General features: G+C 41.6%; 3 protein-coding genes across 11 annotated transcripts in view; 1 reads left to right on the top strand and 2 right to left on the bottom strand.

Annotated features, from left to right (window-relative positions):
- LOC139409458 (dynein axonemal intermediate chain 3) overlaps positions 1 to 2,023 on the bottom strand; it is a 30,319-nt gene extending 28,296 nt beyond the window's left edge. The window contains exons 1-3 of the mRNA XM_071154631.1: positions 1,944 to 2,023; positions 1,321 to 1,405; positions 1,117 to 1,161 (exon numbers count right to left, since the gene is read on the bottom strand). Of these exons, the coding sequence (XP_071010732.1) occupies positions 1,117 to 1,161; positions 1,321 to 1,372 (97 nt within the window). The 5' untranslated portion in view covers positions 1,373 to 1,405; positions 1,944 to 2,023. The remainder of the gene's footprint in view (positions 1 to 1,116; positions 1,162 to 1,320; positions 1,406 to 1,943) is intronic.
- A 602-nt stretch (positions 2,024 to 2,625) lies between these two features.
- On the top strand, positions 2,626 to 12,618 carry LOC139409457 (mucolipin-3-like). The gene is made up of 14 exons (XM_071154630.1): positions 2,626 to 2,753; positions 3,278 to 3,498; positions 3,818 to 3,985; positions 5,011 to 5,164; positions 5,743 to 5,824; positions 6,041 to 6,137; positions 6,420 to 6,519; positions 6,629 to 6,741; positions 7,050 to 7,199; positions 7,282 to 7,383; positions 7,516 to 7,638; positions 7,800 to 8,006; positions 8,244 to 8,371; positions 12,243 to 12,618. The coding sequence occupies exons 1-14, from the start codon at positions 2,681 to 2,683 to the stop codon at positions 12,295 to 12,297; spliced, it is 1,773 nt and encodes a 590-aa protein (XP_071010731.1). The 5' UTR covers positions 2,626 to 2,680; the 3' UTR covers positions 12,298 to 12,618.
- Positions 12,619 to 12,733: 115 nt separating this feature from the next.
- LOC139409454 (G-protein-signaling modulator 2-like) overlaps positions 12,734 to 16,060 on the bottom strand; it is a 32,598-nt gene continuing 29,271 nt past the window's right edge. For 8 of the 9 annotated variants that reach the window (XM_071154628.1, XM_071154624.1, XM_071154621.1 and 5 more), the window contains 7 exons: positions 15,658 to 15,766; positions 15,207 to 15,357; positions 14,825 to 14,901; positions 14,406 to 14,603; positions 14,006 to 14,168; positions 13,502 to 13,737; positions 12,734 to 13,320 (listed from right to left, as the gene is read on the bottom strand). In XM_071154628.1, the coding sequence (XP_071010729.1) occupies positions 13,144 to 13,320; positions 13,502 to 13,737; positions 14,006 to 14,168; positions 14,406 to 14,603; positions 14,825 to 14,901; positions 15,207 to 15,357; positions 15,658 to 15,766 (1,111 nt within the window). In that variant the 3' untranslated portion in view covers positions 12,734 to 13,143. The remainder of the gene's footprint in view (positions 13,321 to 13,501; positions 13,738 to 14,005; positions 14,169 to 14,405; positions 14,604 to 14,824; positions 14,902 to 15,206; positions 15,358 to 15,657; positions 15,767 to 16,060) is intronic. The other variant, XM_071154629.1, reaches the window with a different exon arrangement.

The raw sequence follows: 16,060 nt of genomic DNA, 5'->3' as shown, positions 1-16,060 counted from the left end.
AGGGGTAGCGCTGAAACACATGAAAGCAGCACTCCCTCTGACAATGAAGGTATGAGATTGAGTTGTAGAGAAATATACCAACAGTTATGTGTATGTCCACAGGGTTTGCAACAGTACACCCACGCTCACATGAAAAGCATGCATAGGGTATACAGCCCCTCTTACACAGATGGAAGCAATCAAATACAGGCTTGTCATTCAATCAGGAGGGTAGTTTGCCGAAATATGTTGTTTTCTGTCTTGTTAGTTGTGGAACAGGAACACATTTGTGTACTGTGTTTCTTTCTGCTACGATGGTAATGTGATGAGAGGCCAGATGTAGATCATGCAGGTGTTTATCAGACAGACCTGATTGTTCACAAGAGGGGAATTAGTGCCTTAGGACTACGTTGTAAGGCTATAGTCATATTCTACTATGGCAGAGGCTGCAGTAATTAAGGAAAATAGTTTTCACACAACCCTTTGTGTTAGGGACCAGGATTGGGTAGGTTTATTTCTAATGTAATCCGTTACAGTTTACTTTATTTTACTCAGTAACGGAATCTGATTACTTAAAGTTACGTTTAGATTACTTACCCATTAAGAGGTGTTAGAAAACTAAACGGGTCCATCAAATACTTTTGGTGTCAAAATAGTGGTTTCTGACTTGTGGTCAGACTTGCTCAGTTGGAACAAACTTAAACTTGCGGCATTTTTCAATGTTGAATTAAATGTCATTGAGAAAACGGTCAATGTATTTTAATGTAATCTGATTACAATATTTTTGCTGGTAACATAACTGATTACAGTTACAGTAAAAAAAATTTAAAAAATGATTACATGTAATCGGTTACTGCCAAACCTTGTTAGCCTATTCAGAAAGCAGAGTTCAGGTTGCTAATGGTTTATGGAATTTCATGGGAATCAGCAGAGGAACAGTGTCAGCGGTTTACATTTCTGGAGCAGCCAAAAACCCAGGGAATTCACTGAACTCATGCTGGGGTAGTTTACACTTAATGTTCTATATCTAAGTTATAGCCATTGCAGTATCATACGTTTGATACACAGCAAAAGAGCCAGGAATATACAGGAACATTTTTGATTAAATAGTTATATAATGCATCAAATACATCTTACCAGACCCTGCAACACTTCCTGCAGACGACTCATCAGCCTTTTTGTCTACATTGATTCAAAACAGCAGAAAATGTGAATTGTCATACTTGATGTACTTTTATTTTACTTTTCATGTACATTTGCATTAGTATCATTAAAATTAGGAAAATAAACATGACAGGTGAAGTATGATACAAAAAAATGTGCTGAAGGGATCATACATACCTTTCCCCTTACTGGTGGTAGTGGTTGTGCTCTTGGGTCTCTTTGTGGACATCTCTGCAGTTAAGCCTAATCACAGAGATATTTGCTGTGGGGCATTAAGATATTGAGAGTTACTGTGCTGTATCAAACAGCCGTCTACACCTACTCTATTTTGTCTATAAATTAGATGTGTCTAATCTAAAAATAAACATCTATGGAAATGGAGTGAGGCTTGTTCACTGTGATTTTTAGCCTAGTTTACAGACCCGGATAGCCAAAACATATGCTGTGGCGACATCCGGTGGCAAATACTCGCTACTCTTCTATTTTTAGAGACAGTGGTTACACAGGGCGAAACTAAACTGTGTTCAGAAAAAAACATTGATGATAGAATAGGAACTATAAAGTGTGTAAACGAGTTGGTGGAATTAGCTAGCTGGTTGGGTCTCTGGCTGGCTAGTTAGCTAACGTCAGCTACAGCTAATTCTAGCTGGCTAACATTAGCTACAACATTATTCGAGATAGCCAGCACTGTATTCGTCTGACTGCTAAATGTTGCTGTTAATCGTGTTAGCTATGTAGCTAGCTAGATGTTAATATACATGTTCAAATAACCACAAAGGCCTCCCTTATGTTTACCGTACATTAATTTCGGGGTTCCCTCATTCTCAGCGAACAAAATAAATCCCCAACTTTCGCTGTTCAGCTTCAAGAACAAGTTTCCTGCATCAGTTTGGTTGCTAGTAGTTACTTGAACAAATTAGCTGATGGACAGGTTGAGCAGCCAGTCGCGGCCACTTGAAATGAAGCCTCCCACTTGGCCGCGCATATTTTACCACACAACCCGCAAAAGACACCTGTTGCTCACTCGCGCTATTAATTCTGGGACTCTTGATTATATTGACAATTGGGACATGACTCATTCTGATTTTTTATGGACTATTATTGTCAGGACGGGACAGCTCAGGATTTTATTCTTCACATGGAAAATATTAATCATATTTATCCAGGCTACAGCAATACTTGAATATAGAATTAAAATTGGATAATGTTGAGATAATTGTCTGATGAAATAAACTATCTAATCATCGGATATACTGGTTACTACTGTATCCCATCTCAAGTGGACTGGGGACTCATTTTTGGATACATTTTGGATCGCAAATGTGACTGACCATCCATCAACTGACATCAATAACAGCCAATTAGCCAGCAACCAAAAGTAGATGGTAAGGAACCTATCAGGACCATTTCTCAAATGATTGATCCCAGTCAAGTGTGCTCGGGACGGGTCCAGTTGGGCACGTTGGGTAGCATACTTTTTAGCTTGTCCCCCACTATGCTGCATGCTTAGTGTGCTGTTTTTGTGTTGTTGAGCGAAATGGTGGAAAGTGATCATGTGTCAGAATGTGAGATGCGGTTTGTTATTCAGCACTGCTCGGGTCAAAGCTCAGGTAAGAAAGCGAGCTAACCTGACCCATTCTCTCATTGTCTTCCGCTAACTTACTTTCAGAATGAATGATGACAAACGCAGAACGAATGTACAGAGAGCGAAACAATGTCATGATGATATGCTACCAGTAAACACAACGCACATACCGTGTTGAACAAACTGAATGCCTATTCGTAAAATGCCAATCTTGCCAGTGCCACATAATTTCTGCAAGGTGTCCTTGTCCAATTTGCTCACCTGGGTGTGCAAACTAGAACAACACAATTACAGGTGTCAGTGTCACCAAGAATGAGGAACAGACACAATGCACAGCATTTAAGTTAGGCTATTTATCAAGATAAAGTAAACCACTTGCCTGGTGAGCAGGATCTTATCCCACAGCATGTTTGGAAAGGATTTGTGAATTGTCTAGAGTCTGGCTATCAATTGTGTAAAAGTGAACACTGTTGAACACAAATAGAATCACTAGAATGGGAATAGAAATATAATCTATGATTAAACACGTATTGTTTCTATTTCCTTTAGAGATGGAGCACTCGGGTGGTTTGTACAGCTCTGTGTACGAGCCAAATGGGCATGCTGCCTGGGCAGACAACCAGCAGCATCAGGACAAGGAGACAGCGGACAACCTCAGGAGGAAGATCAAGTACTTCTTCATGAACCCCTGTGAGAAATACAAAGCCCGCGGACGGAAACCATGGAAACTGATGCTCCAGATCATCAAGATCGCCATTATTACCATCCAGGTACTGACCAATGAGCAAACAGTCAACAGAGACGGGGTACTTTTTTGTTTTTTAGTTCTGAACTATTCCATATCCAAACCTAGAAAGACCCAACATAGAAATAAATAAATTAAGAGAGCCAGACACAGCCATTTCCTGATCACGCGAATAAGCAGTGTCATAGTTTTAAACCATCCCAACTATACCAGATGTAGGCCATATCCCAGTACTCATTGACAGTGGTCACCAACTTTTTCATACATAGTGATGGAAGCCACTATATATGGCATTTTGTTGGAATGCATCCTCTGTGTGTCATTAATAACTTTTCTCTTCCCAGTTGGTGTCTTTTGGACTAAGCAATCAGATGGTGGTAACCTTCAAAGAGGAGAACCTCATGACATTCAAGCATCTCTTCCTCAAAGATTACGTGGATGGCCGTGGGGACTCTTATGCTGTGTACAGGCAGGATGAGGTGTATGAACACATCTCTTACATAGTCGATAAGGTAAGGCCAGTCAACAGCTGCTATCACATTCTATCAAATATAAACTGTGATTGGAAATTAATGATATACAGGGATACCTCCTCTGTATTGCCTTTGGTTTCTAATTGAGGACAGTAGGTCAAACCTGTGAGATGGTAACCAGTTTTTGTTGCCTGGAAATCAAAAGCTAGTTCTGACCATTCCCTCATCATCCTGTGAGACTCTGTGTCCCGAGAACTCAAAATACTGTTTACCAGGTGTATTCCCCCTAGTCCCACCACCTAGATAACGATATTTTGCATCCTCAAGAACAGTTGACAGTGACATAATGGCATGTGATTGTCAAGCAGCACAATGGTTTACTCCTTTGTTTTGTCACATTACTGTCAATCATTGGTTGAGTTTTATAGGTAAAGTAGCTTGTATAGTTCTGTCCTCTTAGAGGACTTTGTACGGTACCTAGCTCCTTTCATTTTTGATGGCTTATTGCAGTGTAAAGGTAGTGTTTATGGAGCATGATTCCAATGAAATACCTACCCAATGTCTGTTTATTTTTATTTGTGTTTAGCCTCCAACTTCTGTTCTGTCATAGCTTGATAGTTCACCAACATTTTCAAGTTGTACTAGTCGTATGTATATACAGGATACACATGGTATACACTGTCCAACAAAATGCTTACTTGAGGTTCCTTCTCCAAAATGCAACAACAATAAGAAATAAAACAATATGAACATAAAGTAAATGGCTCAGTAGAATAGAATAAACACTTTTAGCACAAGTATAATACAGGAAGGCACAATTTAGAGTCCAGTATTTACACATGTATCAAGGAAGGGGCGATTGGGGGGACAAGTGTTAAAATTGTGCAGTATTCATGTCATCCCTTGTCAATCAAACATTTTTTATTTTATTTTATTTCACCTTTATTTAACCAGGTAGGCTAGTTGAGAACAAGTTCTCATTTGCAACTGCGGCCTGTAAATACAGTATGTGATTGCTTACTTTTTAATGTTACAGTTGTCATTCTTTTATGTCCTAATTGTAGTATTCCCGTCTGCGAAATATCACCGTTGGTAACCATGCCTATGAGAAGAAGGGGGACACCTATTCCCCTCTGTCTCTGTGCCAAGAGTTCTACAGGAATGGAAGCATTTCACCAGCCAATGAGACCTTTGATATAGACGCACAGATTGAAACTGGTAGGCTAATGGTCGCTGTATGCTATATGTAATTTGCAGTTTAGCTTTCAGTGGTGTGTAAGAGTTGCCTGACGACTCAAACTGAATTCTTCCACTGCTCTATTGTTCGCTACATACGTCAGTCTGAGACTGCCATTATTGAAGTTGTTTGTGGTGACATCAAAATGAGCGGTGTTGTACAAAGTAATCAGCAATTGGATCATCTCTAACCAATCAGAGTATCAAAGCCAATGACACATTTTAAAAACGCTGCTTTACACACGTGTGTTCTGGGACCAATCAGACGGTCTAGAATGGATTTCCATTCTTGAAATCGTTGGAGAGCCATTCCAATCCAGACTCAATGCGGAGAAGAAACTAATGGCCATGGGTGTATCGTTTGGCCAGAGTAAGGAGTTTGAGTAGCCAGGCAAGTCTAAGATGTTCGACATGCTTTAATCACTTTATCAGAATGGTCTGAACAGAATGTTATGATTTGGACTGAGGAGGTTTTGAATAGGAATCTTTTTAAATTCAGTTTTTTTTTTTCTTGCTGAAGGTTTTTAAAAGTCACCTTTTGGTTATTTACCCCACAACAGAATGCCTTGAGATTGTTCCAGCATTCCCCATGGGAAGCACAACCGAGGATGATCTGTTGAATTTCGTTGTGCATTTCAAAAGGTATCAGAATTTTTCAATGCATAATCATAAGTAATAGAACTGAATACTTTTAACAAAAACCATTTTTTTTGCTTATAGTACATGGGTGTGGGGTGACAGCTTTTTAAACAAACACATGACATAATATTCATAACTGAGTCCCTCATGTTTTTGTCCTAAATGTAGGTTGTTGTACTTGTCCGTGATTACGATACTGTATTTATCTTTGACTTGCAGATTGTTGAATGTGAAGATCAAGTTCACTCTGAAGGCCATAAACCTACAAACAGTTAGAAACAGAGAGCTGCCAAACTGCTATGACTTTGATGTCACGGTATGTCATCTGACTCCAGGCTGTTTCTCTACCTCACCTCACTTATTGGCTAGGCAGATTATAGACCTATTCCCAGTATGACGGAATGTTCTCTGCATTTAGAAGTTTTTTCCCATTTTTATCCATTCAAGTTCCACTGTTTTCTTCAAAGTTGGTAGTTAATTGTTTGAAACTTGAGAAACGTATTAGGTGTGACTGGAATGCTAGCTAGGACTTGGCCAGTTAAACATTAACTCGCATCCTTCCATATTTAAAAGCTGTGTATCTTTCTCTGGTTAACAGATAACCTTCAACAACCAAGCCCACAGTGGCAGAATGAAGGTCGACCTGGACAATGACGTTGACATAAATGAATGTAGAGACTGGAAAGTAACCGGGGCCTGTATGTTCAGTGTATAATCATTAGCTTTTCCTTTTTCATTTTAGAGCTATCTGTATTTGAAATGGTGTGTTTTATAAATCAAGGTTCTAGTTTAGTTTTCTCTCCCCAGCTCCCAAGAACATCTATTACCCACTGCTGTTTGACTGTCTCATCATTGTAACCTGCATCACCTCTCTGGCCCTCTGCACACGCTCTGTGCTCAACGGGATACGGCTACAGTTTGTAAGTCTACTATTCTGCCCTACAAAGGCAAAGTGCAGTAACTATGAATTTGGTTAAAAAAAACTTTAATCTGTTGTTATGGCCAGGTATACTATCTGATTAATGTGGTATTTAGTTTCCTGACACAAGAACAAGCCAGTCGATCAGAATATGTCATGAAGTACCAGAAATTGCTGTCTGTCTAATTACGTAGGCACTGCACTTTTGCAGGGCAGTATTGTCAACAGTGAATGGTGAGTGAGGTGAGTGGTTTTTGTGTGTTATGGCTTGTTTCTGTAAAGCTGTCTGTATCCGCCTCATTTTTCCAGGAGTACACAGACTTCTGCCTAGTCCGTCAGGGGAAGAAGGTTCCATGGTCCGATAGGCTGGAGTTTCTGAACGGCTGGTATATTCTCATCATCGCCAGTGATACACTCACCATCATCGGTTCCATTCTTAAAATAGAAATCCAGACAAAGGTGTGTGTGTGACATTTTATTTGCATTAGCCTTCACACATTACACAAATATTATTAGTCTAATTTGTATGCTTTTCTCTTAGATTCTCACCAGTTATGATGTCTGCAGCATCTTTCTCGGAACAGGCACAATGCTTGTTTGGATCGGAGTCATACGCTACATGGGATACTTCAAGAAGTACAATGTAGGACACTCGTGTTGAATTCAACACCTTGATGCTTCACACAAGACATATTATATGTTTTTTTTAAGTGGAATACTGGGTGAGTTCCATAGGAATTCCGTTGATCTGTGGATTGTGATTGGTTATTCCTAGATTCTCATCCTGACCCTGAGAGCAGCTTTCCCAAATGTGGTTCGGTTCATCGGTTGTGCCGGAATCATTTACCTGGGGTACTGTTTCTGTGGCTGGATCGTGCTCGGGCCCTACCATGAGAAGGTAGGAGATCAAACGAGGATTGGACCCACAACCTGTTGGGAGTGTTATCACTCAACCACACAAGTGCCAGGGGTTTTTAACAGCAAAAGGAGGCTTTAACTGGATTTCTTTGTTTTTTTAAATGTGTTTTTACCATAACTTTGTCTGTTTTGTTCTGTTAGTTCCGGACCCTGAACACAGTATCAGAGTGCCTGTTCTCGCTGATCAACGGAGATGACATGTATCCCACCTTCAAGTACATGAAGCAGAAGAGTTACCTGGTGTGGCTGTTCAGCAGAGTCTACCTCTACACCTTCGTCTCGCTCTTCATCTACATGATACTCAGCCTCTTCATCACCCTTATCACTGATACCTATGACACCATCAAGGTTAAGATTCATTATAGGCAGTGTACAGCCGGCAGATATTGAATAGTTCTGGATAGTGATTTGCTAACCATATGTCTAAACTAAACCCTTACCTTAACAGATTTCCATGCCTAATATTTAGATCTGATGGTCGAATATGCACTTCTGTTATTATAACATTTCACTTGCTTTTGGTTACAACACTATTCCTAGTAAAAACATTTCCTCACCAGAACAATCCTATCGTTTGTCTTGCAGCAACAGCAGCAGGAAGGGAGCCCAGTGTCGGAGCTGCATTGTTTCATGTCTGAGTGTAAAGATCTGCCCACCTCAGGACGCTACCGGCTAGAGGGGGAGTCTGGCTCCTTCACCTGCTGCTTCCCCAGGTGAGGACAAACTTAGTGACATTTTGTAATTATTGGGGATCCTCATTAGTTGCTACCAAGGCAGCAGCTACTCGTCCTAGGGTCCAAGCACATTAAGGCACTTACATTACATTTACAGTGCCTTGCGAAAGTATTCGGCCCCCTTGAACTTTGCGACCTTTTGCCACATTTCAGGCTTCAAACATAAAGATATAAAACTGTATTTTTTTGTGAAGAATCAACAACAAGTGGGACACAATCATGAAGTGGAACGACATTTATTGGATATTTCAAACTTTTTTAACAAATCAAAAACTGAAAAATTGGGCGTGCAAAATTATTCAGCCCCCTTAAGTTAATACTTTGTAGCGCCACCTTTTGCTGCGATTACAGCTGTAAGTCGCTTGGGGTATGTCTCTATCAGTTTTGCACATCGAGAGACTGACATTTTTCCCCATTCCTCCTTGCAAAACAGCTCGAGCTCAGTGAGGTTGGATGGAGAGCATTTGTGAACAGCAGTTTTCAGTTCTTTCCACAGATTCTCGATTGGATTCAGGTCTGGACTTTGACTTGGCCATTCTAACACCTGGATATGTTTATTTTTGAACCATTCCATTGTAGATTTTGCTTTATGTTTTGGATCATTGTCTTGTTGGAAGACAAATCTCCGTCCCAGTCTCAGGTCTTTTGCAGACTCCATCAGGTTTTCTTCCAGAATGGTCCTGTATTTGGCTCCATCCATCTTCCCATCAATTTTAACCATCTTCCCTGTCCCTGCTGAAGAAAAGCAGGCCCAAACCATGATGCTGCCACCACCATGTTTGACAGTGGGGATGATGTGTTCAGGGTGATGAGCTGTGTTGCTTTTACGCCAAACATAACGTTTTGCATTGTTGCCAAAAAGTTCAATTTTGGTTTCATCTGACCAGAGCACCTTCTTCCACATGTTTGGTGTGTCTCCCAGGTGGCTTGTGGCAAACTTTAAACAACACTTTTTATGGATATTTTTAAGAAATGGCTTTCTTCTTGCCACTCTTCCATAAAGGCCAGATTTGTGCAATATACGACTGATTGTTGTCCTATGGACAGAGTCTCCCATCTCAGCTGTAGATCTCTGCAGTTCATCCAGAGTGATCATGGGCCTCTTGGCTGCATCTCTGATCAGTCTTCTCCTTGTATGAGCTGAAAGTTGAGGGACGGCCAGGTCTTGGTAGATTTGCAGTGGTCTGATACTCCTTCCATTTCAATATTATCGCTTGCACAGTGCTCCTTGGGATGTTTAAAGCTTGGGAAATCTTTTTGTATCCAAATCCGGCTTTAAACTTCTTCACAACAGTATCTCGGACCTGCCTGGTGTGTTCCTTGTTCTTCATGATGCTCTCTGCGCTTTTAACGGACCTCTGAAACTATCACAGTGCAGGTGCATTTATACGGAGACTTGATTACACACAGGTGGATTGTATTTATCATCATTAGTCATTTAGGTCAACATTGGATCATTCAGAGATCCTCACTGAACTTCTGGAGAGAGTTTGCTGCACTGAAAGTAAAGGGGCTGAATAATTTTGCACGCCCAATTTTTCCGTTTTTGATTTGTTAAAAAAGTTTGAAATATCCAATAAATGTCGTTCCACTTCATGATTGTGTCCCACTTGTTGTTGATTCTTCACAAAAAAATACAGTTTTATATATTTTTGTTTGAAGCCTGAAATGTGGCAAAAGGTCGCAAAGTTCAAGGGGGCCGAATACTTTCGCAAGGCACTGTAAAACACTACATGAAATAACATTATTACACAACTACATATCTAATATACAGAATGTATAATACTACCATACAACAATATTACAATGTACGTGAGTAGAGTGCGTGTGCTAGCGCTTGTATGCGTGTGTGTACCTTTGTTTGTCTCTTCACAGTCCCTGCTGTTCCATGAGGTATATTTGTATCTATTTTTTTTTTTATCTACTGATTGCATCAGTTACCTGATGTGGAATAGAGTTCCATGTAGTCATGGCTCTATGTAGTACTGTGCGCCTCCCATAGTCTGTTCTGGACTTAGGTGTGCTATTAGTTGAAACCGACAGCTCGGTGCATTCAGCTTGACAACACTTCTTACAAAAACAAGTAGTGATGAAGTCGATCTCGCCACTTTGAGCCATGAGAGATTGATATGCATATCGTTGTTAGCTCCCCGTGTACAGAGCCATGCTGCCCTGTTCTGAGCCAATTGTAAGTCCCTCTTTGTGGCACCTAACCACACGACTGACCAGTAACATAACTAGGGCCAGGCCTCCCGGGTGGCGCAGTGGTTAAGGCCTCCCGGGTGGCGCCTGTGCCACCAGAGACTCTGGGTTCGCGCCCAGGCTCTGTCGTAACCGGCCGCGACCGGGAGGTCCGTGGGGTGACGCACAATTGGCCTAGCGTCGTCCGGATTAGGGAGGGCATGGCCAGTAGGGATATCCTTGCGGGCCGGGCGCAGTGCGCGCCAACCAAGGTTTCCAGGTGCACGGTGTTTCCTCCGACACATTGGTGCGCGCTATGTTAAGAAGCAGTGCGGCTTGGTATCGGAGGACGCATGACCTTCAACCTTCGTCTCTCCCGAGCCCGTACGGGAGTTGTAGCTACTAAAAACAATTGGATACCACGAAATTGGGGTGAAAAAGGGCAAAGAAATTAATAATTTAAACATAACTAGGGCCTGTAGAACTTGTTAAGGCAGAACAGTGCTTTATTCTCCCCATTTTAGCTGTTTTATTTTAACTAGGCAAGTCAGTTAAGAATAAATTAAGTCAGTTAAGAATAAATTCTTATTTACAATGATGGGGTAGGCACCCCGGCCAAACACAGATGACGCTGGGCCAATTGTGTGCCACCCTATGGGACTCCCAATCACGGCTGGATGTGATTGACTGGATTCGAACCAGCGACTGTAGTGATGCCTCTTGCACTGAGATGCAGTGCCTTAGACCGCTGCACCACTCGGGAGTTGTATCAATATATTTTGACCATGACAGTTTACAATCCAGTGTTACTCCAAACAGTTTAGTCACCTCAACTTGCTCAATTCCAACAATTATTCATTACAAGATTTAGTTGAGGTTTAGGGTTTAATTAATGATTTGTCCCAAATACAATGCTTTTAGTTTTTGAAATATTTAGGACTAACTTATTCCTTGCCACCCATTCTGAAACTAACTGCAGCTCTTTAAGTGTTGCTGATGTGTATATTGTTGAGTCATCCGCATACATAGGCACACTAGCTTTACTAGCTTTAAAGAATTAAAACAATAATGGGTCTAGACAGCTGCCCTGGGGAATTCCTTATTCTACCTGGATTATGTTGGAGAGGCTTCCATTACACCCTCTGTTTTCTGTTAGACAGGTAACTCTTTATCCACAATATAGCAAGGGGTGTAAAGCCATACCTTTTTTCAGCAGCAGACAATGGTCGACAATGTCAAAAGCCGCACTGAAATCTAACAAAACGGCCCCCACAATCATTTTAATGAATTTCTCTCAGCCAATCATTTGTGTAAGTGCTTTGCTTGTTGAAAGTCTGTTTTTTTACTGTAAAATAGCATTGTATCTGGTCCAATTTTTTTACTAAAGTTTACTAAGGGTTGGTAACAGGCTCAGAGGTTACCTCTAAAATATTATGTTCTGAGTCTTGAATTCTGGACCACAGCAGAACCAGGGTTGGGGGTCAATTACATTTAAATTCCGGAAGTAAACTTCCGGAATTCCAAATCAGTTTACTTGAAATATAATTGACATCACCCTTAAAGAAACCAATGATTGAACACAGGTTGTGTGAAGTGACATATTCTTTCAGTCCAAAGATTAACAAATGTAACTTTCAACTAACCTGTTATTGTTTTGTTTTCCCCCCAGATGCAAGGACTCACGAGAAAGGCTGAGCTCTGAATCAATAGACTCTGAGCCATAGTGGACCTTTTATCGGTCTGAGGTTAGTAAGAAACCTTACACACAACCATGACCAGCACTTTACTGTACAGTTTAGCCCAGCAAAACATTGTCCTCTTATTCACCAGTTAACTTGATGCAGTAGCAATTGAGCCTGGGGTTGAGGTTAGACCTGTTACTGTGTAAGATGCCTGTTAATGTACTAAAGTTGATGACCACAATGATATGCACTGATGAATGTTGATTATTTGAATGTACTGTAAATATCAAAACATGATTTGTTCAAAGACATGGGATGGCAACATTAATAAAATGAATAGCACAAAAAAGTTGCTATTCCCTAAATGTATATTTCCCAAGCCCAGTAGATTGCAACATTTTAGTTGGATTCCCAAAGGGCAGTTGGCATCTAATCACGAGCAAGGGTTGAATTGGAGTGGACACGGAAATGCAAATAATTTTTTGTTAAAATTAGGTTTTATTTCCTCAAGGTGGGCATACACCGGAAGTAGAAAACATTGCAGACCTGTACAATTTATTTTACTCATTTCTTAACTCTATCAACATAAGCTTACAAATGATACAAAATAAAAATGCAATTAAAACAAGTTTAACTATGAAAAATCTGTTAAATTGTCAGTTTATTGCACACTGAGAGAGGCTGAAAGGAGCCCAGTCAACATAACAAAAAAAAAAAAAGTTAAATCTCTGCCAGAATAATAAGTCTGTACATTAGGACTCCATGATTTCTAGAGTAGTGTGGTGGGGTAGATCCATTTTCAGTTAGGGCTTTGGTAGAGGAATGCATTTGTGTGCTGGTTTCTGTGCTGAGAGAAGCTGAGGATAGGTAGAAGTAGACAAAAGCTGGTCAGTCCGAGATGGGCTGGTTAGGGTCGGAGCTTAGGGGTGGTGGTGGGACCCGCTGCTCGTCCATCCGGTTAGCCTGGGAGCGCAGGATAAGGCTAAAGAAGTCCTCAGCTGGGACAGTAGGACCTCTAGTGGAGGGAGGGGGTTCTTCACACCGCTGGTCATTCAGTCTTGAACCCTACACAAGCACATTGGGATAGACCGGATTGTGATCTCAAATCAGCAAGTCTTTTTCAATAACTTTGGTACATAAGTTACCATTCATCTTTACAATAGGTGCTAATTCATTATGTAAGCAAATACAGGCTTATACTAACTTCATTGTCAGAGAACCAACAAAAATAGGCTGTCTTGATTACCTGGCACTTGACTAGCATGTCAAAGAAGACGTCGTCATCCTGAGGCTGGTCAGCACTGGTCATCAGGCGACTGAGCATGGGGTGGAGCCTGATGGGCTGATCGGAGGTGCTGAGACGTAGACCGGGGAGGCTGCTGCCCACGCTGGCTCTCTGCTCGTCCAGTCGACTGCCCTGTGAGCTGTCCCGCAGATCCAGGTAATGCCCAGGCTCCGGGTTGGCCTCGCATGCGGAAGTAGCTACAAGAGGTGGAAGAGGTGAGGATAGAATGAGTGGAAGGAAGGAGTAGTTTCAGTTTAGCCTGAAATCCACTTCTCCAAAGCAACCTGTTTCCCAAACATGTTTTATTTATCATAACCACAAAAATCTAACAAGGAGTAAAATAACCAGTGCATGAGCTCCTATCCCCGAATAAGGAACAGGCATGGATAGGCATTGGATGACACTTAGGTCACCAAGTGCAACATTGGTGGGTGTGGCATGCAGAGGGGGGCCGGGGTAACTCACATTTCCTCATGGCTACGGGCGGGGTAGTACAGGGAGAGAAGGGATCGGAGAGACGGCTCTCGCCGTCCAATAAGGAGCACCTTTGGTCGTCCATTCTGCTGCCCTGGAAACGACTGAGGAGGTCGAAGAAGCCATCGTCACCCAGAGTGTCAGAACATCCGATCTACAGGAGAAAAGATCAACAAAACACCCATTAAAACAACCAGAAAAGACAGTAATAGTCTTTGATGTTTGTTGTGACAAAGGCGAGCATGAAACAATAGACTGGATATACCACATTATGGATCTACTGTACTGAAACCACAGTAGGCTGTTGAAGCCATAGGAATAGAATTTAAAATAATAGCCAGACCAATTCTATTATTTCTATGTAAAGACATATCTCCAAGGTTAAAGCTACCTTGACTCCTGACTTATGCGTGTCCATCTCTCGGGCCGTGGGCTTGTTGCTGGTGTCCTGGAGGACCCCATCTCTGGTAGGAGAGCTGTGTTTCTTGTGTTTCTTCCCTCTGAACCGGTTGATGAAGAACAGTTTGGAGGAGGCCTTGGCCATGCTGGATTTAGGGTTAGAAGGCCTGAATACATCTTCGTCCCAGTTCTGTGGTAATGGCAGACAGTACATGAAACAACACAGAGGGCAGGGGGTGATTGGTGGTGTCTTGGCAGTTTAGTTGAGATGTCACTGCTGCTATATAACCAATCAATAAAAACATTTACATAAATCAATACAATTGTAACATGACTGATGAGAGACATTTCTGCTCCTAAGCCTATGTGAGTGTTAATATGCATGTGTACTGTACATATTTTTGTACACACTTCTACAGTTTTCTCAGGGCCCAGTCCTATATGCTCCAAGTCCTCCATACTGTTACTCCTTCCTTCTGACTTCACACCTGAAACAAACATCAGAGGTTGGTATTTCTCCAATATGGATCAACAGGCATTCGTGTCGCTTTGCCAGGCTTGCACCGACTGACTCCGAACTACAGATGTGTAAGGTTCAGAATAATGAGTATAAATGGAATAATGGTTATTTTAAATAATAATAAATGGCATTTAGCATACCGTTTTATCTACAGTAGGAATCAAACTCACGATCGATGTTGCAAGCGCCATGCTCTACCATTTTTATTTAAACTAAACTCAATAAATATAGTTTATAATAATGTTACAGGTAGGTAGGCCTGTAGGGACTTACCTGGTAAGGTATCCTGCGTCCTGTGGTTCTCAGTCAGAACAGAGCTGTTGTTGGTGTTGAGGCTTGAGCTTGGGTTCTGACCCAGACCCAGCACTAACCTCAGGTCTGCAATATTCATCCTGGCTGTTGCCTCACCATTTTTGTCTCCAGTCTGGACCAGATACAGGATGAGAAGAGGGAGAACTAACTACATAAGAACATAACTTAAACATAGCAAGGGAATAATGTGCCCATATAGGGAGTTGAGGTTTTGTTGTCATCGCCCCTCCCCTCAGTTATTTTATCCATAGGGAATTTGCAGAGTTGTGACTTATTGGATAATAATGAGCAGGTTATTTCCATGTAGTTCCTCCGATGTGCAGCAGAAAGAGGTGTGACTAGATAACAGGTACTGATAACATGCATTAGATTGGGAGGAGTACACAGTTGACCAGTAGCAGTGAATAGACACCTCTTTGGATATCTCCAGATGCTTCTCAGCAAAGTGAATGGCCTTCTGATGATTCCCCAAGGCTGTGTGGGCATTTCCTAAACTCCAGCACGCTCTGCCCTCCCCAACCCTGCACAAACAGAGAGAGGAGCCCCAATGAATTTAGAGAACACTTCACTACTGTGATCACATTGAGCATGTTCAACAAAGCATGTGTGTCCAGGGTAAAGATGATAAACTGTGTGTGTGTATGTACACTACATGACCAAAAGTGGCAGCGAGTTTTACCCCACTCCAGCCGACATTTAGCATTGTGCATGGTGATCTTAGGCTTGTGTGCGGCTGCTCGGCCATAGAAACCCATTTCATGAAGCTCCAGACGAACAGTTCTTGTGCTGACGTTGCTTCCAGAGGTAGTGAGTGT

The sequence above is a fragment of the Oncorhynchus clarkii genome, chromosome 5 (genome assembly GCF_045791955.1).
Source record: "Oncorhynchus clarkii lewisi isolate Uvic-CL-2024 chromosome 5, UVic_Ocla_1.0, whole genome shotgun sequence".
Lineage (NCBI taxonomy): Eukaryota > Metazoa > Chordata > Actinopteri > Salmoniformes > Salmonidae > Oncorhynchus > Oncorhynchus clarkii.
This window is presented reverse-complemented; position numbering and strand designations above follow the sequence as displayed.

What these genes read in the sequence shown, in the direction of transcription:
- LOC139409457 (XM_071154630.1), top strand. Translation starts at nt 2,681, where the DNA reads ATGGTGGAAAGTGATCATGTGTCAGAATGTGAGATGCGGTTTGTTATT. An exon ending in TCTCTTACATAGTCGATAAG is followed by an intron (nt 3,986 to 5,010) that starts GTAAGGCCAGTC and finishes TCCTAATTGTAG; the next exon opens with TATTCCCGTCTGCGAAATAT. An exon ending in GCTATGACTTTGATGTCACG is followed by an intron (nt 6,138 to 6,419) that starts GTATGTCATCTG and finishes TCTGGTTAACAG; the next exon opens with ATAACCTTCAACAACCAAGC.